General features: G+C 37.6%; 1 protein-coding gene across 12 annotated transcripts in view; it reads left to right on the top strand.

Annotated features, from left to right (window-relative positions):
• Positions 1 to 22,711, top strand: part of PRORP (protein only RNase P catalytic subunit) — a 154,084-nt gene that overhangs the window by 40,560 nt on the left and 90,813 nt on the right. For all 12 annotated transcript variants that reach the window (XM_019009755.4, XM_055361302.2, XM_063697699.1 and 9 more), the window contains one exon: positions 18,633 to 18,740. In XM_019009755.4, coding sequence (XP_018865300.3) covers positions 18,633 to 18,740 — 108 coding nt within the window. The remainder of the gene's footprint in view (positions 1 to 18,632; positions 18,741 to 22,711) is intronic.

The following is a 22,711-nucleotide window of genomic DNA, read 5'->3' as shown; positions in this document are numbered from 1 at the left end:
GTTATCTTCTTTCTCCTTCCTCTCTCTCCTCTTCCTCTTCTCTTTTTTCTTCTTTCTAGCTGTATGGAATGACCATAATTTAATTATTCATTGAGTCTTCTATTAATGAGTATTTAAGTTGTTTCAAATCTTTCACTATTACAAAAGTGTCACAGTGAATCATCTTACACATCTGTAATTTCTCACATATTCCAAGATGGATGTAAGATAGATTCCCACAAATTGAATTGCTAGCACAATGGAGACATATTAGTTTTGATTGGCCTTCATGGAAATTTTAACAGTGTATACTCTGATCAGCAAAATATGAGAATTCTTTCTCCACACCTTTAAGATTCAGTGTGTTATCAAACATTTTGATCTTTGCCTATATGAAGTAAAAAAATAAAATTGCAGTATAGGATTAATTTACAATTTTCTTGGAGTGTGGTGGAGCATATTTTCATAGGTTTAAGAGGCACTTATATTTATTTTCTGCAAACTGCTCCTGTCTTGTCTGTTTTTTGAGTTACTGACTTTTCATATTAATTTTAGGAGCTCTTTATTTGAAAAATCATCTGTGATTTAAATTACAATTTTTGAGGCTTATTTTTTTTCTCTATGTATATTTTAAAATATTCGAATTTATCAGACTTTCCTTTTATGGCTCCTGGGTTTCATATTTAGAAAGATTTTTTCTGTTTCAAGGTTATTGAAAAGCCAACAAACACAAAAAACTTCCTTTTGCTCCCTTCACTTTTGTTGTTTTTCTCTAAATTTTTCATCCATTTGGAATTTTTTTCTGATGTGAGGTGTAGTTCCAACTTAATTTCCTCCCCAGCTAATTAGCCAATTGTGTCAACATCATTTGTTTAACAACCCATATTTTACCCCACTAGGGATAAAGCGGGATGTTACTTTTAGCATATACCAAATTCTTCATATAAATATTTAGGTCTCTTTTTGGACTTTCTGTTCTGATTCACTAATCTGCATTCCTAACAGTATGACACTATTTTGATTATTGTAGTTTTATGATATATCTAATATCTATTAGAGCTAATTTTTATAACTTGGGTTCTGGCACTTTCTTTAATAAACTTACCAGAGGTAAATATTATAGGCCTCTGATAAAATGTATTAATAATGCTCCCTGGGGCAAAATCATGTTTTATATATGTGACAGAGTCCTATTACCTGTGGCTTTTAAGTGGTTTTTAACACAACACAGATACAATATACATTTTATGTAATAACACATTTATAAATGAAAAAAAAAATTATGCATAAAAAAATTATGTACTCTTGCTCTATTTGTTGCACTCTATTTTAGTTCTGTTTATTTCTCCCTGAAATGCTGGTTGCAACTGTATTAAATTGATCTCATGACCTAGTAAGGTGTTGTGACCTGCAGTTAAAAAAACACCTTATTATTTGATGTTTTAATCATAGCCATTCTAACTGGTTTGAGATGGCATCTCATTGTGCTTTTAATTTGCATTTCTCTGATGATTAGTGATATTGAGCATTTTTTCATATGTTTATTAGCCACTTGTATGCCTTCTTTTGAGAAGTGTCTGTTCATGTCTTTTGCCTGTTTTTTAATGGGGTTATTTGTTTTTTGCTTGTTGAATTAAGTTCCTTGTAGATTCTGGATATTAGACCATTGTTGGATGCAGTTTGTAAATATTTTCTCCTATTCCGTAAGTTGTCTGTTTACTTTAATAGTTTCTTTTGCTATACAGAGGCTCTTTAGTTTAATTAGTTAATTAATTAGGTCCCACTTGTCAATTTTTGTTTTTGTTGCAATTGCTCTTGGGGACTTAACCAAAAATTCTTTGCCAAGGCTGATGTCAAGAAGGGTATTTCCTAGGTTTTCTTCTAGGATTTTTATAGTTTGAGGGTATACATTTAAATCTTTAATCCATCTTGAGTTAATTTTGATATGTGGTGAAAGGTAAGGGTCCAGTTTCATTCTGCTACATATAACTAGCCAATTATCTGAGCACCGTTTATTGAATAGGAATTCCTTTCCCCATTGCTTGTTTTTGTTGACCTTGTCGGAAATCAGGTGTATGTGAGTGTGCAGCTTTATTTCTGAGTTTTCCATTCTGTTCCATTGGTCTCCATGTCTGTTTTTGTACCAGTATGAGGCTGCAGAGAAAAGAGAATGCTTATACACTGTTGATGGGATGTAAATTAGTTCAGCCACTGTGGAAAGCAGCTTGGAGATTTCTCAAATAACTTAAAACAGAGCAACCATTTAACTCAGGAATCCACTACTGGGTGTATACCCAAAGGGAAATGGATCATTATACCAAAAAGACACATCCACTCATATGTGCATTGCTGCGCTACTCACAATAGCAAAGACGTGGAATCAACCTAGTGCCAATCAGTGGTGGACTGGATAAAGAAAATGTGGTACTATACACCATGGAATGCTATGCAACCATAAAAAAGAACAAAGTCATGTCCTTCACAGCAACATGGATGGAGCCGGATGCCATAATCCTAAGCAAATTAATTCAGTAAGAGAAAAGCAGATACTGCAAGTTCTTACTTATAAATGGGAGCTAAACATTGAGCATACATGGACAGAAACATGGGAACAACAGACACTGCAGACTGCTAGAGGGGATGGGGTATGGGTTGAAAAGCTACCTACTGGGTACTGTGTTCACTACCTGGGTACAGTATACCCATGTAACGAACCTCTACATGGATCTCCTGTATCTGAAATAAAAGTTGAAATACTAAAATAAATAAAAATAAGGAAAAAAGAAAAATCCTTCATTAGACATATCCAGGTGAAATTCCATTAGTCCTTATTAGTCTCTTTTGGGGAGGGAGTGGGGGAGTGGGAGTGATGTATCTCCTTAAATAAAATAGGGAGACCACATCAAAGAAAGTAGGATTTCCCAGCCAAAAAACTCATGAAGGACATTTGCAAAGTTTCTCTCCCATTGTTTGCAGGTACCTTGCAGGGAAGGGCAGCAGTCTTGATTGGCACGCCTTGCTTAAGAATACAGGCCACACTATTAAAATGTACCGTACAGGAAGAAGGAAATAACTATTATAGTGCATGTGCCAAGAGGTTTAGGCCCCGTGTGTAAACTACTCCATGATCCTTAAACATAGTTGTTTTGATGTCTTCTGGCTTTTGGGATTTCTAGCTTGAATTTCTTAGTTTTGAGATGGGGTCTTACTATGTGGCCCAGGCTGACCTGGAACTCCTGGGCTCTGGCAATCTTCCTGCCTCAGCCTCCTGAGTAGCTGGGGTCCAGCTTGATTTTTGTTGCTCTGAGGGATAGTACAAGAGAATGAACTTCTGGGTTTTGAACCCCAAGTTCACCATTTACTAGTTAGGTGATCTGCTTAACTTTTCTATGCTTTATTCTCCTAATCTGTTAAGTGGGAAAAATGATAATATCTACCTCATACCATTGTTACAGCAATAAGAAAGTTAGTATATGTAAAGCACTTAGAATTTTTGTTTCTTAATAGCATTGTGATCTACATGGCACATGGAAAGCACTATGTAAGTTTATGATATTATTTATTTGACTTGGAAGTGTGTAGGATTTTTTTCTTTAATCTCACAATTAAACATTTTGTGAGAAGACGATTAGGTGATTTTTTTCATTGTTTCCCAGAATCTCATGTCATGTGCCCTTTAAAATGTAAGGTTTTTTTTTGGAGACAGAGTCTTGCTCTGTTGCCCAGGCTGGAGTGCAGTGGCATGATCTTGGTTCACTGCAACCTCCGCCTCCTGGGTTTAAGCAATTCTCCTGCCTCAGCCTCCTGAATAGTTGGGATTACAGGCACCTGCCACTACACCCAGCTAATTTTTGTATTTTTTGTAGAGACAAGGTTTCACCATGTTGGCCAGGCTGGTCTTGAACTCCTGGCCTCAATGGATCCACCCACCTCAGCCTCCCAAAGTGCTGGGATTACAGGCATGAGCCAGTGTACCCGGCCAAAAAGTAGGTATTTTTTAATCTTGGGGAAGTTGTATTTAAAAAAAAAAAAAAGATTCTTCTTCTTTTTGTTTTGATTTATTCCTTGAGAACACCCTTCTGAGGCTTAAAAGTTGGATCTCTGTTCTCTGTCCCTCATATCCATAATGTTCCTTCTCTTAACATTCTTTTTCTTCTTTTCTTCTGCACTGAAGTAGAATTTCTCAAAATTTGTGCTGCATTTCATGAAATACATGTTCTAGTATATTAGTTCTAATCTTTACTGCTTTCAAAGCATATTTAAATTCTGCTGTTGCATTTTTTTTCATTTCTATTTTATTTTTGGATCTCTTTGCATCTCTTGCTATTCTCTCCTTAAAGCTTATTGCTCTTTCTTCGTAGATGCAACCGAATTTGTCCTCTTCTTTGAGGGATCCAGGCAGAGGTCTTCTAAATTGTATTTGAGTTTCAGAACATGCTTTTATCTGAATCTTTTTTTTTTTTTTTTTTTTTGAGTTGGAGTCTCGCTCTGTCACCAGGCTGGAGTGCAGTGGTGCAATCTCGGCTCACTGCAACCTCTGCCTCCTGGATTCAAGCGATTCTCCTGCCTCAGCCTCCCAAGTAGCTGGGACTACAGGCGCGTGCCACCACGCCCAGCTAATTTTTTTGGTATTTTTAGTAGAGACAGGGTTTCACCATGTTGAGCAAGATGGTCTTGATCTCTTGACCTTGTGATCTGCCCGCCTCGGCCTCCCAAAGTGCTGGGATTACAGGTGTGAGCCACTGTGCCCGGCCTATCTGAATCTTTAAGGCAAAGCTCCTAACGTATCTTTCATTGGCCTGTGATAGACTTTTTCACCCTATTGAATTATCCTTGAGAGAAGAGATCCATTAATGCTCAGCATATGCCATTAGGTAGATGGGCAGAGTGTACTTACCCCTTCATTGTCCCTTCGGATGCTGGCAGTTTCCACCTTTTGGATCTAGACTCATCAGGATATTAATCCAGTTTATCTGGTAAGCTGCATGAAGATGGGGCATTTTTCCTCTCTGGCTTATCAAGTCAGATGCCATTTATAATTCTTCTCTGAACAGCTTATGAAAGATTATTCCTTGGTGTCATGTGCTTGTCTTATCTTACTTTCAGTCCTGTTACCTGCTTATACCACTTCTCTTTAGATGATAAAGTGTTCAGAGATGCTGTATTCGCCTAACTCTCCTGCCTTGAAGGTTAATTATTTTATTAGGGTAGAAGAAAACAGCTAACAGACCACCTGGATTGAGTGGTAAAGTAAAGTTGCTTGAGAGATGTTTGACATGTGGTAAGGAGACCATCACTGTTTTTTCTGTTTAATGCAGCCCTTTTTCTTAAAATTGAGTTACAGTATTTTTTCTGCTTTACTTTGAGTCACCTCTACTCTTTTTTGTCTCCAAAGCTGGAGAAATGCGCTAAGATAGTTTGTCTCAATAAATTACCACTGATTGCTATTGGTCATTTGGTTAGGAGAACTCTCCCAAACTTCTCTTCTCTTTAGTTTACAGTACTGTTGCCAGTTTAAAATTTCTCTAGCCTCCATGTTAGTTGTTAGCTTACAATGATACTTTTTAGCCATGTGGCTTCATTTTCCCCTAGCTACATTAAGGCAGTCATGTTAATGTTCTTATTTAGGATCTATTTGGCTTCCATGGTTTAAAGAATGCACAGGAAGTAATTAGATACAGAGATGGATTTTTTATTGTTGTTCCCATGTTAAGAGCACTGCTTCCAACCAAAAGAGCTGGTATTCCCCTGTTTTTCCACATCTGCTATGACTAAAGCCAGTTGCTTTAATACCAAATTCACAAAGACCTTTCTCACTTAATGTCCTACTCTAGCAAATAAGAAGAAATAAGTGGAAAACAATAATGCATACTCAAAACTTTGCATAAAAAGTAGTGATCGTCACATGTTAACTATATCCATGTGCTGCAGACACCAGATAATATTTTCTAAGGATTAGAAGAAAGGGAGTATTAAAGCAACTGGCTTTAACACATTTTTCCCCCATTCATTCATTAGTTAATAGACACTTGAATTGTTTTCGGTTTTTGGCAATTAGGAATAAAGCCACTGTTAACATTCACATATAAGCCTTTGTGTGGGTGTGTATTTTCTTATTTCTTCTGTGAATACTCATAAATGGGACTGGTCAGTTATATGATAAATATATGTTTAACTTTGTAAGAAACTGCTGAATTATTTTCCAAAGTGGTTGTACCATCCCGCATTCCCATCAGCAATGTTTAGAAATTCCAGTTGCTCCACATACTTGTTGTATGGGTCAGTCTTTTTAATTTCGGCCATTCTAGTGGGTGTATAATGATATCTTGCTATGGTTTTAAATTTGCATTTTCCTAAAGACTAATGATGTTGAGTATTTTATAATAGTTATTGGACCAAAGGGAGTTCTTCATCTTTGTAACATTGATATAATAAGATTATTTAATTGCGAGTTGATACTCAGGTTTTGTCACTTGTCCCAATAATGTCCATAACAAGCTTTTCCTTCCTCTAGATCCAAACCATGACCACACATTGGGTTTAGTTGTCATGTTTCTTTGGTTTCTTTTAATCTCAGTTTTCTTTGTCTTTCTTAGACCTCAACTTAAAAAAATAATAATAAAAAAGCATAGGCCTATTATTTTGTAACATGTCTCTCAAAATTTGGGTTTATCTGATATTTCCTTATGATAAGATTCAGGTTGGTATTTTTGGCAAGAATGTTACAGAAATTATCTTATAACCTTTTCAAGGGCATTGTATCAAGGACCCCCGTATGTGACTATTAGTGATGACTTTATATGTTGCCCAAGAAATTTATGCCTATTCTAATGTTGCTAATAATTTTCCTGTTTTCTTCTAGAATTTTCATAGTTTTGGCTTTTAAGTTTATGAACTATTTAGAAATATTTTGTGTGTGTGATGTGAAATAGGGATTGAGGTTCATTCTTTTTTTTTCAACTTTTTGCCTTATTAGCTTTTCCTATTTCTTTGATTTCTGCTTATTATTATTCTACTTTCTTTGAAATTTAATTTGCTCTTCTTTTTCTACCTTTTTAAGTTGAAAACTTAGGTCAACGTTTTATGACCTTTCTTTTTTTTTATATAAGTATTTAAAGCTATGTATTTCCTGCTAAGTACTAGTATACTGCATCCCATGAATTTTGATATGTAATTTTTATTATCACTTAGTTCAAAATATTTCCTAATTCCCTTTGTAATTTTTTTGACCCTTGGGTTATTGAGAAGTGTATTTAGGAATACTTGGGGCTTTTATAGATATTTTACTGCTAGTGGTTTTTTGTTTAAGTGTGTGTGTGTGTGTATGTGTGTGTGTATGTGTGTATCAGCAACTATACTCTTTAAGATCTCAGTATTTTGAAATGTATTGAAACTTATTTTATGGTTAGTCTATTCTCACACTGCTATAAAGAACTGCCTGAGCCTGGGTAAATTTACAAAGAAAAGAGGTTTAATTGACTCAAGGTTCTGCATGGCTGGGGAGGCCTTAGGAAACTTAAAATGATGGCAGAAGGGGAAGCAGGCATGTCTTACATGGCAGCAGGCAAGAGAGTATGTGAGAGCACAGGAAAAACTACCGTTTATAAAACCTTCAGATCTCGTGAGAATTCACTCACTATCACGAGAACAGCATGGAAGAAACCACTCCCATAATCTAATCACTTTTTACCAGGTCTTCCCTTCAACACCTGGGGATTACAATTCAAGGTGAGATTTGGGTGGGGACACAAAGCCAAACCATATCAATGGCCTACTTGTGGTCTGTCTTGGTAGATGTTCCACGTGCACTTGAAAACGAATACGTAGTCTGCTATTGTTGGGCATAGTGTCCTACAGATATAGATTTGTCTTCGAAGTCCTTACTGATTTTTATCTATTTGTTCAATCAATTATGCAGAGAAGAGTGTTGAAATCTCCATCTGTAATTGTAGATTTATCTGTTCCTCCTTTGTTCTGTCAGCTTTTCCTTTATCCACATCTTGAAGCTCTATTCTTATTTATGATATGACTTTGATGTATTGATCCTGTCATCATTATGAAATGTCCCTTCTTTTTGTAGTATTCCTTTTCTTCAAGTCTATTTTGTCTAACATTAGTGTCACCATTCCAAGTTTCTTAAGCTTATTGATGCATGATATATATTTTTCCCTACTTTTCACTTTCCCCTTATTCTGTATTAAAGATAAGTACATCTATTATAGATAGCATTTTTTATAAGGTTGGATTTAAGCATTTTATTTTGCTATTTGTCTTCTATTTATCCCATCTGCTTTTTGTTCTTCTGTTTCTCCTTTGATGTCTCCTTTTGGGTTAATCGAATTTCTTTTAATTTGTCATTTAATTCATCTATTGGCTTTTATCTATACCTTTTTACTTTTTTTTAAACTTTTAAAAAATTTTATCAACTCTGGCCTACAGATCTACATTATTTTTTAAATGTATGATTTGGGCTTTACAATCTGAATCCTTAACTTAATTCAGTCTACTTACAGTTTATATTGAACGATTTCACATGAAATATAAGAACATTATAGCAATAGAATTCCATTTACCACTTCCTGGTCTTTGTGCTATTGTTTTATTGTAGCTTAAAACATATATTACATGTGTATGTGTTTTAAGCCCCATAATATAGTGCTATGATAATTTTTGCTTTAAGTAGTCATATGTCTTTTAAAGAAATTAAAAGAATAAAAAGTATATTCTTTTTTATAAATACCCACATCTTTACCATTTTATTTTTGGTGTTTTTTCATTTCTTCCAAGTCTAGGTTTTCATCCGATATTATTTCCCTTCAGCCTGAAGAAATTGCTTCAGCATTTCTTTCTTTCTTTTCTTTTTCTTTTTTCTTTTTTTTTTTTTGTGACGGAGTTTCATTCTTGTTGCCCAGGCTGGAGTGTAATGGTGCAATCTCGGCTCACCGCAACCTCTGCCTCCCGGGTTCAAGCAATTCTCCTGCCTCAGACTCCCGAGTAGCTGGGATTACAGGCATGTGCCACCACACCCAGCTAATTTTGTATTTTTAGTAGAGATGGGGTTTCTCCATGTTGGTCAGGCTGGTCTTGAGCTCCCGACCTCAGGTGATCCACCCACCTCGGCCTCCCAAAGTGCTGGGATTACAAGCATGAGCCACCGCACCTAGCCTTCTTTCTTTTTTGTAGAGACAGTATCTTGCTGTGTTGCCCTGGCTGGTCTTGAATTCCTGACCTCAAGTGATCCTCCTACCTGGGCCTCTCAAAATGCTGGGATTACAGGCATGAGCCATGGCACTGGCCAGCTTTAGCATTCCTTATGTTGCAGGCTTGCTGGTGATGAATTATCTGTTTTCATTTACCTGAATATATCTTTATTTCACCTTAATTGTTTTTGGCAATTTTTGAAGGATGTTTTTACTAGATATAGAATTGTGGATTGAAAGCAGTTTTTTGTTGTTGTTATTTTATTTGTTGTCTGTTATCCTTTTAGAGATGTTCTCTGGCCCCATTGTGTCTGATGAGAACTAAACTGTCATTTGTATCATTATTCCTTTTTATGTTATGTATCTTTTTTTTCTGACTGCTTTTAAGACTTTTCTATTTTTGATTTTCATCAGTTTTACTATGACGTGCCTAGTTATAGTTTTACTTATGGTTTTCTTTGTGTTTATTCTGCTTTGAGTTCGCTCTGCTTCTTGGGTAAGTTATGTATTTCACCAAATTTGGGGATGTTTTGGCTATTCAAATACTTTTTATTACTCTATCCTTTCTATCCTCTCCTTCTAGACTGTAATTACACATGTTAATCTGTTTGATATTGTACCACAGGTTACTGAGACCCAATTCATCTTTTTGCTTTCATTAAATTGTATAATTTTTTGTTGCTCTGTCTTTCATGTTCACTGACTCTTTCTTCTGCCATCTCCAATCTGCTGTTAAATCCACCCTAGGAATATTTTATTTCACATTGGTGCTTTTTGGTTCTGTAATGTTCATTTTGTTAATTTTTGTAGTTTACAGTCTCTGTGGAGATTTTCTTTCTTTGCATTAATTATGACTATATTTACTTCTAATTTTTTTTTTTTTTTTTTTTTTGAGATGGAGTTTCACTCTGTTGCCCAGGCTGGAGTACAGTGGTATAATCTTGGCTCACTGCAACCTTCGCCTTCCAGGTTCAAGTGATTCTCCTGCCTCAGCCTCCCAAGTAGCTGGGATTACAGGTGCCCACCACCACATCCGGCTAATTTTTGTATTTTTAGTAGAGACGGGGTTTCACTATATTGGCCAGGCTGGTGTCGAACTCCTGACCTCAGGTGAGGCACCTGCCTCAGGCTCCCAAAGTACTGGGATTACAGGCAGATTTCTTGATTATATTTGCAATAGTTACTTTATAGCTCTTGTCTGCTAACTCAGGCATCTACACTTTGGATTGGTTTCTTTCTTTTCTTTTCTTTTCTTTCTCTTTCCCCTCTTTCCTTTCTTTCCCTTCCTCTCTCTCTGTCTCTCCCTCTCTCCCTCTCTCTCCTCTCCTCTCCTCTCCTCTTTCTTTCTTTTCTGAGAGTCTCGCTCTGTCACCAGGCTGGAGTGCAGTTGCATGATCTCAGCTCACTGCAACCTTCGCCTCCCGGGTTCAAGCGATTCTCCTGCCTCAGCCTCCTGAGTAGCTGAGACTACAGGTGTGCACTACCATGCCCAGCTAATTTTTATTTTTAAGCTAATTTTTTTATTTTTAGTAGAGACAAGGTGTCACCATGTTGGCCAGGATGGTCTTGATCTCTTGACCTTGTGATCCACCTGCCTCGGCGTCCCAAAGTGCTGGGATTACAGGTGTGAGCCACTGCGCCCAGAGAGTTTCATTTTTTTTTGGAGATAGAGTTTCTCTCTGTTGCCCAGGCTGGAGTGCAGTGGCATGATCTTGGCTCACTGCAACCTTCACTTCCCAAGATCAAGCAATTCTCTTGCCTTAGCCTCCTGAGTAGCTGGGATTATAGGCATGCACCACCATGCCTGGATAATTTTTGTATTTTTAGTAGAGATGAGGTTTCACCATGTTGGCCAGGCTGGTCTTGAACTCCTGACATCAAGTGATCCACCCACCTGAGCCTCCCAAATTGCTAGGATTACAGGCTTGAGCCACTGTGCCCAGCCCAGATTAGTTTATTTTGAATCCCTTTTTTCTTGACTGTGGATCACATTTCTGTATTTCTTTTTATGTTTATTAATTTTCAATTGTGTATCAGACATTGTGAATGACACATTGCAGAGGCTTTAGAGATTATCTATGTTTGTCTAGAAATTATTGATTTTTTTGCTAATATAGCAGGCTGTTAAACTTCTTTAGACTTAGACTCCAAACTGTCTCCCTTGCAGTGGGTAGCAGCTGAGATCTCTGCTTAGGTCTTTCAAGTCTTTCACCTGTTGCTTTTTTGCTGGGCTTCTTGGAATCTTCTCCAAGCATGTGCAGATCATGTTTTACCCAAGGATTTGAGGAGATTTATGTGCAAATTTTGTGGTTTTATCCTTTCTAGGATTCCCCGTCATTTTCCAGCCTCTGGTTGCCCCAAACTCTGTCTTCTGTTTCCTCAAACCAGTAAGTTCTGCAGCTTTCTGCTTGATTTCCAGCTGTTCCTGCTGGCCATACTGTCTGGAGATTGCCCTCTGACCAAGACAAATTTTACCTGGTATAATTCCCTTTTCTTTCCTTTATTTTCCCAAATATAGTAGCTTTAAAAAAACACAATCATTTATTACTATTATTATTGTTGTTCTCTCTCATGGTTCTAGGGGTTGATGAGACTCAGTTGATGCTTCTTGCTTGGGTCTCCTATTGTTGTAATCAAATAGGGGCTGGGGGTCATCTTGAAATCCCCCTCAGTCTCATCGGTGTGGTGATTGATGCTAGCTGGCTGTTGGCTGGGACTCCGTTGGACTGTCAGATGGAACACTTACATATAACGTCTACTTGGGCATTCTCAGGATGGCTGGTTTCCAAGAGCAAGCATCCTGAGAGTGACAGCCAGATGAAAGCTGTATTATCTTTTATTTCCTAGCCTCAGAAATCACATAATGTCACTTCTGCCACATCCCACTCATTGAGGCAGTCACAAAGGAGAGCCCATATTCAAGCATAGGGTATTAAACATCACCTTTTGAGAGGGGAGTGTCAACTAATTTTCAGACAGATTTTAAAACTACCAAACCTTTCAAATGTCATGTCCCCTCCAGTTTCTGCCTGCTTTTGCTCATTCTTTGGTACTTTGAAATAGTTGGGTATTTATCTAGAATTTATATTATTATCTAGTAATCCAGTACAAACTATTCCATCATTACCAGAGGTGGAACTCCCTCCCCTATTTTTTTCTCCATAGCATTCTCACATTTAATATTATTTACTTATTTACTTGGTTTATTTTCTGCATCCTCCCACTAAGCTCCATTAAGTTGGGGTTTTTTTGTTCTGTTTTGTTTTGTTTGTCCCTTTGGTAAACTGCTAGCCATGTAGTAGGTGCTCAGCAAACATTTGTTGAATTAATGATTGGCTGAATCTTTACCTGTCCGAAACAGCCATAAGTAAATAAAAGCCTCTTAATGACAAAAGAGGACCTATACGTTTTACAGCCTTGTTCTTTCAGCATGGTTGTACTGGTAGAGTGGCATATCTAAGCTTCACTTCTCCTTGGCTTACAGAACAGGACTTAGAGATTTTGACAGTTCATTCTTCTTTTTTTTTCTTTCTTTTTTTTTTATTATACTTTAAGTTCCAGGGTACATGTACACAATGTGCTGGTTTGTATACATGTGCCATGTTGGTGTGCTGCACCCGTTAACTCGTCATTTACGTTACGTATATCTCCTAGTGCTATCCCTCCCCCCTCCCCCAACCCCACGACAAGCCCTGATGTGTGATGTTCCCCTTCCTATGTCCAAGTGTTCTCATTGTTCAATTCCCACTTATGAGTGAGAACACGCGGTGTTTGGTTTTCTGTCCTTGCGATAGTTTGCTCAGAATGATGGTTTCCAGCTTCATCCATGAACTCATCCTTTTTTATGGCTGCATAGGATTCCATGGTGTATATGTGCCACATTTTCTTAACCCAGTCTATCATTGATGGACATTTGGGTTGGTTCCAAGTCTTTGCTATTGTGAACAGTGCCGCAATAAACATACCTGTGCATGTGTCTTTATAGCAGCATGATTTATAATCCTTTGGGTATATAACCAGTAATGGGATGGCTGGGTCAAATGGTATTTCTAGTTCTAGATCCCTGAGGAATCGCCACACTGTCTTCCACAATGGTTGAACTAGTTTACAGTCCCGCCAACAGTGTAAAAGTGTTCCTATTTCTCCACATCCTCTCCAGCACCTGTTGTTTCCTGACTTTTTAATGATTTTCATTCTAACTGGTGTGAGATGGTATCTCATTGTGGTTTTGATTTGCATTTCTCTGATGGCCAGTGATGATGAGCATTTTTTCATGTGTCTGTTGGCTGAATAAATGTCTTCTTTTGAGACGTGTCTGTTCATGTCCTTCACCCACTTTTTGATGGGTTTTTTTTGTTGCTGTTGTTGTAAATTTGTTAGACTTCTTTGTAGATTCTGGATATTAGCCCTTTGTCAGATGAGTAGATTGCAAAAATTTTCTCCCATTCTGTAGGTTGCCTGTTCACTCTGATGGTAGTTTCTTTTGCTGTGCAGAAGCTCTTTAGTTTAATTAGATCCCATTTGTCAATTTTGGCTTTTGTTGCCATTGCTTTTGGTGTTTTAGACATGAAGTCCTTGCCCATGCCTATGTCCTGAATGGTATTGCCTAGGTTTTCTTCTAGAGTTTTTATGGTTTTAGGTCTAACATTTAAGTCTTTAATCCAACTTGAATTAATTTTTGTATAAGGTGTAAGGAAGGGATCCAGTTTCAGCTTTCTACATATGGCTAGCCAGTTTTCCCAGCACCATTTATTAAATAGGGAATCCTTTCCCCATTGCTTGTTTTTCTCAGGTTTGTCAAAGATCAGATAGTTGTAGATAAGTGGCATTATTTCTGAGGGCTCTGTTCTGTTCCATTGGTCTATATCTCTGTTTTGGTACCAGTACTATGCTGTTTTGGTTACTATAGCCTTGTAGTATAGTTTGCAGTCAGGTAGCATGATGCCTCCAGCTTTGTTCTTTTGGCTTAGGATTGTCTTGGCAATGCAGGCTCTTTTTTGGTTCCATATGAACTTTAAAGTAGTTTTTTCCAATTCTGTGAAGAAAGTCATTGGTAGCTTGATGGGGATGGCATTGAATCTATAAATTACCTTGGGCAGTATGGCCATTTTTACAATACTGATTCTTCCTATCCATGAGCATGGAATGTTCTTCCATTTATTTGTGTCCTTTTTTATTTCGTTGAGCAGTGGTTTGTAGTTCTCCTGGAAGAGGTCCTTCACATCCCTTGTAAGTTGGATTCCTAGGTATTTTATTCTCTTAGTAGCAGTTGTGAACGGGAGTTCACTCATGATTTGGCTCTCTGTCTGTTATTGGTGTATAAGAATGCTTGTGATTTTTGCACATTGATTTTGTATCCTGAGACTTTGCTGAAGCTGCTTATCAGCTTAAGGAGATTTTGGGCTGAAACAATGGGGTTTTCTAAATATACGATCATGTCATCTGCAAACAGGGTCAATTTGACTTCTTCTTTTCCTAATTGAATACCCTTTATTTCTTTCTCCTGCCTGATTGCCCTGGCCAGAACTTCCAACACTATGTTGAATAGGAGTGGTGAGAGAGGGCATCCCTGTCTTGTGCCAGTTTTCAAAGGGAATGCTTCCAGTTTTTGCCCATTCAGTATGACATTGGCTGTGGGTTTGTCATAAATAGCTCTTATTATTTTGAGATACGTCCCATCAATACCTAATTTATTGAGAGTTTTTAGCATGAAGTGCTGTTGAATTTTGTCAAAGGCCTTTTCTGCATCTATTGAGATAATCGTGTGGTTTTTGTCTTTGGTTCTGTTTATATGCTGGATTACATTTATTGATTTGAGTATGTTGAACCAGCCTTGCATCCCAGGGATGAAGCCCACTTGATCATGGTGGATAAGCTTTTTGATGTGCTGCTGGATTCAGTTTGCCAGTATTTTATTGAGGATTTTTCCATCGATGTTCATCAGGGATATTGGTCTAAAATTCTCTTTTTTTGTTGTGTCTCTGCCAGACTTTGGTATCAGGATGATGTTGGCCTCATAAAATGCGTTAGGGAGGATTCCCTATTTTTCTATTGATTGGAATAGTTTCAGAAGGAATGGTACCAGCTCCTCCTTGTACCTCTGGTAGAATTCGTCTGTGAATCCATCTGGTCCTGGACTTTTTTTGGTTTGTAGGCTATTAATTATTGCCTCACTTTCAGATCCTGTTATTGGTCTATTCAGAGATCCAACTTCTTCCTGGTTTAGTCTTGGGAGGGTGTATGTGTCCAGGAATTTATCCATTTCTTCTAGATTTTCTAGTTTATTTGCGTAGAGGTGTTTATAGTATTCTCTGATGGTAGTTTGTATTTCTGTGGGATCGGTGGTGATATCCCCTTTATCATTTTTTATTGTGTCTGTTTGAGTCTTCTCTCTTTTCTTCTTTATTAGTCTTTCTAGCAGTGTATCAATTTTGTTGATCTTTTCAAAAAACCAGGTCCTAGATTCATTGATTTTTTTGAAGGGTTTTTTGTGTCTCTGTCTCTTTCAGTTCTGCTCTGATCTTAGTTATTTCTTGCCTTCTGCTAGCTTTTGAATGTGTTTGCTCTTGCTTCTCTAGTTCTTTTAATTGTGATGTTAGGGTGTCGATTTTAGATCTTTCCTGCTTTCTCTTGTGGGCATTTAGTGCTATAAATTTCCCTCTACACACTGCTTTAAATGTGTCCCAGAGATTCTGGTATGTTTTGTCTTTGTTCTCATTGGTTTCAAAGAACATCTTTATTTCTGCCTTCATTTCGTTATGTACCCAGTAGTCATTCAGGAGCAGGTTGTTCAATTTCCATGTAGTTGAGTGGTTGAGTGAGTTTCTTAATCCTGAGTTCTAGTTTGATTGCACTGTGGTCTGAGAGACAGTTTGTTATAATTTCTGTTCTTTTACATTTGCTGAGGAGTTCTTTACTTCCAACTATGTGGTCAATTTTGGAATAAGTGCAATGTGGTGCTGAGAAGAATGTAAATTCTGTTGATTTGGGGTGGAGAGTTCTGTAGATGTCTATTAGGTCCGCTTGATGCAGAGCTGAGTTCAATTCCTGGATATCCTTGTTGACTTTCTGTCTCGTTGATCTGTGTAATGTTGACAGTGGAGTGTTAAAGTCTCCCATTATTATTGTGTGGGTGTCTAAGTCTCTTTGTAAGTCTCTGAGGACTTGCTTTATGAATCTGGGTGCTCCTGTGTTGGGTGCATATATATTTAGGATAGTTAGCTCCTCTTGTTGAATTGATCCCTTTACTTACCATTATGTAATGGCCTTCTCTGTCTCTTTTGATCTTTGTTGGTTTAACATCTGTTTTATCAGAGACTAGGATTGCAACCTCTGCCTTTTTTTGTTTTCCATTTGCTTGGTAGATCTTCCTCCATCCTTTTATTTTGAGCCTATGTGTGTCTCTGCACGTGAGATGGGTCTCCTGAATACAGCAACACTGATGGATCTTGACTCTTTATCCAATTTGCCAGACTGTGTCTTTTAATTGGAGCATTTAGCCCATTTACATTTAAGGTTAATATTGTTATGTGTGAATTTGATCATGTCATTGTGATGTTAGCTGGTTATTTTGCTCATTAGTTGATGCAGTTTCTTCCTAGCATCTATGGTCTTTACGTTTTGGCATGTTTTTGCAGTGGCTGGTACCGGTTGTACCTTTCTGTGTTTAGCGCTTCCTTCAGAAGCTCTTTTAGGTCAGGCCTGGTGGTGACAAAATCTCTCAGCATTTGCTTGTCTGTAAAGGATTTCATTTCTCCTTCACTTATGAAGCTTAGTTTGGCTGGATATGAAATTCTGGGTTGAGAATTCTTTTCTTTAAGAATGTTGAATATTGGTCCCCACTCTCTTCTGGCTTGTAGAGTTTCTGCCAGGAGATCTGCTGTTAGTCTGATGGGCTTCCCTTTGTGGGTAACCCGACCTTTCTCTCTAGCTGCCCTTAACATTTTTTCCTTCATTTCAACTTTAGTGAATCTGACAATTATGTGTCTTGGAGTTGCTCTTCTTGAGGAGTATCTTTGTGGCATTGTCTGTATTTCCTGAATTTGAATGGTGGCTTGCCTGCTAGGTTGGGGAAGTTCTCCTGGATAATATCCTGCAGTGTTTTCCAACTTGGTTCCATTCTCCCTGTCACTTTCAGGTACACCAATCAGACATAGATTTGGTCTTTTCACATAGTCCCATATTTCTTGGAGGCTTTGTTCGTTTCTTTTTCCTCTTTTTTCTCTAAACTTCTCATCTTGCTTCATTTCATTCATTTCATCTTCCATCACTGATACCCTTTTTTCCAGTTGATCGAATCGGTTACTGAAGCTTGTGCATTCGTCACGTAGTTCTCGTGCCGTGGTTGTCAGCTCCATCAGGTCATTTAAGGACTTCTCTACACTGGTTATTCTAGTTAGCCATTCGTCTAATCTTTTTTCAAGGTTTTTAGCTTCTTTGCAATGGGTTCGAACTTCCTTCTTTAGCTTGGAGAAGTTTGATCGTCTGAAGCCTTCTTCTCTCAACTCGTCAAAGTCATCGCAAAGCTTTGTTCCGTTACTGGCGAGGAGCTGCGTTCCTTTGGAGGGGGAGAGGTGCTCTGATTTTTAGAATTTTCAGCTTCTCTGCTCTGTTTTTTCCCCATCTTTATGGTTTTATCTACCTTTGGTCTTTGATGATGTTGACAGACAGATGGGGTTTTGCTGTGGATGTCCTTTCTGTTTGTTAATTTTCCTTCTAACAGTCAGGACCCTCAGCTGCAGGTCTGCTGGAGTTTGCTGGAGGTCCACTCCAGACCCTGTTTGCCTGGGTATCAGCAGCGGAGGCTGCAGAACAGCGAATATTACTGAACAGCAAATGTTGCTGCCTGATCGTTCCTCTGGAAGCTTCGTCTCAGGGGTACCCGGCCGTGTGAGGTGTCAGTCTGCCCCTACTTGGGGGTGCCTCCCAGTTAGGCTACTCGGGGGTCAGGGACCCACTTGAGGAGGCAGTCTATCCATTCTCAGATCTCAAACTCCGTGCTGGGAGAACCGCTGCTCTCTTCAAAGCTCAGTTGGAAGTGCAGAAATCACCCATCTTCCGCATCTCTCACGCTGGGAGCTGTGGACTGGAGCTGTTCCTATTCGGCCATCTTGGAACCACCAGTTCATTCTTATCATAACTATCATGTGGGTTAATTTAGAAGTCTAGATAGGCCAGCTGCAGATCAAATGAAATTACATATGAAAGTGCTTTGTGAAGTATAAAACACTATGAGATTATAGAGTGTATTGGATAATTGTATGCAGTTGCATCCATTAGACTGGCTTTTTCAGATTTCATTTGTAGAGTATCTGTGTGTGTGTGTGTGTGTGTGTATTTTTAAGGGATGAATATTTTGAATTATCAAAACAATAATAAAGGTCACTGCAGTGTGTTTATAATAAAGTCCTTACTAAGTTCTTATTAATGTTTTGTCTGACATTTCTTTATTAGGAACTTAAGAGATTTGAGAACTTCATAAAATCTCGTCCTCCTTTTGATGTTGTCATTGATGGTCTCAATGTTGCCAAAATGTTTCCTAAAGTTCGTGAATCTCAACTTGTAAGTATAAGTTTTACTTTGTTATTCCACATCTCTAGAAATATTTATTGTACCCATTTATGACCTTCTTGGGGCTCTTAGCTCCTCAGTTTTTCTTCCTCTAAAACTAAGGTCTTCAGGATGCCACAGTGACTAACTGCATGCTCCCCTAAGATTTACTATTTTCATCACAAATAAGTCGCTCTTCAAGGCTGGGAGAAAACGATTAAAAGTGAGGAATTGAAAGAAAGATTGCAATACAGGACCAGATTTTCCCGTTTCGTGTAACCTTTAGCTAACCTTCTCCTGGGTCTCTGCTTTCTCTTTGGGGTCACTCTGTCATTTCCCTTTGGGTCATATCCTTATATTTGAAAATTATCAATATACAATATCAAGAGATATTAATCACTCATTACTCACATTTGTTTTTTCCAAACGTAGTATGTTCGTAAATTAACCTAAGCAGTTTTTTTTCTATATGGTAGCCATTTGTTAATTTATAAATGCCCTACTAGTTTCTAATAAGACTATCATTTTTCATAGCTGCAATTAACAGTTACTTTAATCTCTATTTTGTAGATTAAAAAATTGAGGCTAATTTTGTATAGTAAATCTATAGAAAACAGTCATAACATCAAAATTAGATTGTAGAGAGCTCCTGGGTTTCAGACTTGTGGCTCTTATCATTGGCAATCTATAGCCGTTCATCTGTAATTAAACTATGTCTTAAAAATTGCTGCCGCTAGCTGGGCGCAGTGGCTCATGCCTGTAATCCCAGCACTTTGGGAGGCCAAGGTGGGTGGATCATCTGAGGTCAGGTGTTCAAGAGCAGCCTGGCTAACATGGTGAAACCCTGTCTCTACTAAAAATACAAAAATTAGTTGGGCATGGTGGCATGTGCCTGTAATCCCAGCTACTCGGGAGGCTGAGGCAGGAGAATTGCTTGAACCTGGGAGGCGGAGGTTGCGGTGAGCCGAGATCGTGCCATCGCACTCCAGCCTGGGCAACAAGAGCAAAACTGTCTCAAAAAAAAAAAAAAAAAAAAAAGTAATGATAAAAAGAGTAGTAAAATACGTATATATTATTTTTATATTTGAAATTGAAACATATATAAAGTTGAGGAACCCTAATGGGAAGAATAGAAAAATTGCTAGACAGTAAAAAACAAAACAAAACTAAACTAAAAAATATAAACACTGTTAAAAGACAACAAACTGCAAAATGTAGGCCAGGCATGGTGGGTCACGCCTGTAATCCCAGCACTTTGGGAGGCTGAGGCGGGCAGATTGCCTGAGGTCAGGAGTTCGAGACCAGCCTGGCTAACATGGTGAAACCCCATCTCTACTAAAAATACAAAAAAATTAGCCGGGCATGATGGCGCACACCTGTAGTCCCAGCTACTTGGGAGGCTGAGGCAGGAGAATCACTTGAACCTGGAAGGCGGTGGTTTTAGTGAGCTGAGATCATGTCACTGCACTCCAGCCTGGGCAACGAAACAAGACTCCATCTCAAAAAATAAAAAGTAAATAAAATGTTTACAATATGTGACAAAGAGCAAATTTCCTCACTGTATCAGGACTCTTATAAGCCTATAAGAAAGAGATGAACCGACCGGGCACGGTGGCTCACGCCTGTAATCCCAACACTTTGGGAGGCCAAGGCGGGTGGATCACCTGAGGTCAGGAGTTGAAGACCAGCCTGGCCAACATGGTGAAACCCCATCTCTACTAAAAATGCAAAAATTAGCCGGGTGTGGTGGCAGGTGCCTGTAATCCCAGCTACTTGAGAGGCTGAGTCAAGAGAATTGCTTGAACCTGGGAGGTGGAGGTTGCAGTGAGCTGAGATCTTGCCATTGCACTCCAGCCTGGGTGACAGAGTGAGACTCCTTCTCAAAACAAAAAAGAAAAAGATGAACCATGCGGTGGAATAGTGGTTTAATTTTACTTATATTTCTAGATACACAGATTAAAATATTTATCTTCCAGATTAGTAAATCTTTAAAAGTTGGTAATATTCAGTGTTTAGAATATTTTGAAGAGGTAGGAAGGATGATATCAGTGTGATTTTTTGGTGGATGATTTGTCTGTAACTTTCATTATCTAAAATACTGAAATTCTGCTTTTAGGAACTGACATAGTAACACTAGTACATAAAGAAATGTATTCATATGTGTTCATTATTGCGTTATTGGTAAGCAGAAAAATCTAAACAACCTAAATATCTATCAATCTTAAGCCCGATACATATTTAAATATTAATTTTTGTGAATAAGGTAAACCAATATGTGCTGCTGTGGAACAGTTGTCAGAATATAAGTGTAAGAAGCAAAATGAAAAACAGCATGCTTAGAATTGCTCTACTCACATTAAAAACAAAGCAAAAAATTACCCATCTATAGATAAATGTTTGTTAGATAAGTTTGTATGTGTATGCCCAAAAAATTTCTAGAAGTTTAACACATACATACATACACACACACACGCACACACACACATGCACACACACACAATTTAACAGTGTAGTTACCTTTGGGAATTGGGGATAGAATACTGTATAAGAGAATTGAGAGGACTTCTGGTTTTTGTTTACGTTTTTTGAATTTTCTTTTACCATGAGTATATATTACTTAAAAATTTTAAAAATATCAGGAAAGGAAAAAAGTTAAAAAGCATTCTTGATAAATATTTTAAAATAATTTTATAATACTCTGTGTCTTGTGGATGTACAATAATTTTTAAATCATTTACCTGTTGTTAGACAAACGAGGCTTTCCATTTTTCACTACAATAAGTAATACTTGGAAGACAGCCTCTGTGCATGTTTCATAGGATGTCTTTGGAATAGATTTTGAGAAACTGGACTCTTTAGTCAAAGGGTATATATATTTTTAAAGATCTCACTATATATTGCCAAATTGCTTTCCAAAATGATTGTAGTAATTTATACTACCACCAAAAGTGTATAATGGTGCCTAAATATAACACATTTCTTTAAGGTTACTTATTACATGATTGTTTCAGCCACTCACCTATGCCATGAGTCTGCTAAGTGAAAAGGGCTGGATGGTTTCTTCCCCATTTTTTAGGTCAAATAGATTTTTTTAAATTGTGGGACAAACTTTAATGAAATAGTTCCAGAAAGGGAATATTCTTCACTGTCTTTTCTGTCTTCCTTATCTTTCTCTTAATACAATTACCTATAAGTGTACATAAAGGAAAAATTAGGAATTCGAAGTTCTATAAGTTTTAAGTTTTTTCCATCTTTGAAGAGATTTCCAGACTTTTTGTCTGTGGAGTGATGTACATATTATTTATGCTCTTCCTAAACTCTCTGCATTATACATTACACATTTTTCTCGGTCCTTTTACATTAATGGTTGATTATATATCTGGTATTCTCTGTAAGTTCATTAATGAGAAGATAACTTTTTTACATTCATTGTTTATGGAATAGCACCATTATCACATATCTTGATCTCAGAGCCTATAGCTTAAGGGTGATAGAGATTAAGGAACTAAAAAAAGAAAGTTCTAGTTGTAAATGTATTTTATTTTCTCGATTTTCAAATGAATCTTTTTTATATTTTAACTTTTCTGAAGTCTATGTTATAATTGATGTCAGTAGAAACTTGACAGCCACCATGTAGAGATTTATTGGTGACTATCATTGCCTGGGTGTGTACAAAATTAGCTATACATTGCCACCTCAGTTGAATTAGTTGTATTCGTAGCTCCACACACTGTTACACTGTTTAATTTTAACCTAAATCTTTTTTTAAAAACTTTTATTTTAAGCTTGGGGGTACATGGGAAGGTTTGTTACATACATAAACATTTGTCAAGGGGGTTTGTTATACATATTATTTCATCACCCAGGTATTAAGCCCAGTACTCAATAGTTAATCTTTTCTGCTCCTCTCCCTTCTCCCACACTCCCCCCTCAAGTAGACCCCCGTGTCTGTTGTTTCTTTATTTGTGTTCATAAGCTTTTAT

The sequence above is a fragment of the Gorilla gorilla genome, chromosome 15, assembly GCF_029281585.2.
Source record: "Gorilla gorilla gorilla isolate KB3781 chromosome 15, NHGRI_mGorGor1-v2.1_pri, whole genome shotgun sequence".
Taxonomy (NCBI): Eukaryota; Metazoa; Chordata; class Mammalia; order Primates; family Hominidae; genus Gorilla; species Gorilla gorilla.
This window is presented reverse-complemented; position numbering and strand designations above follow the sequence as displayed.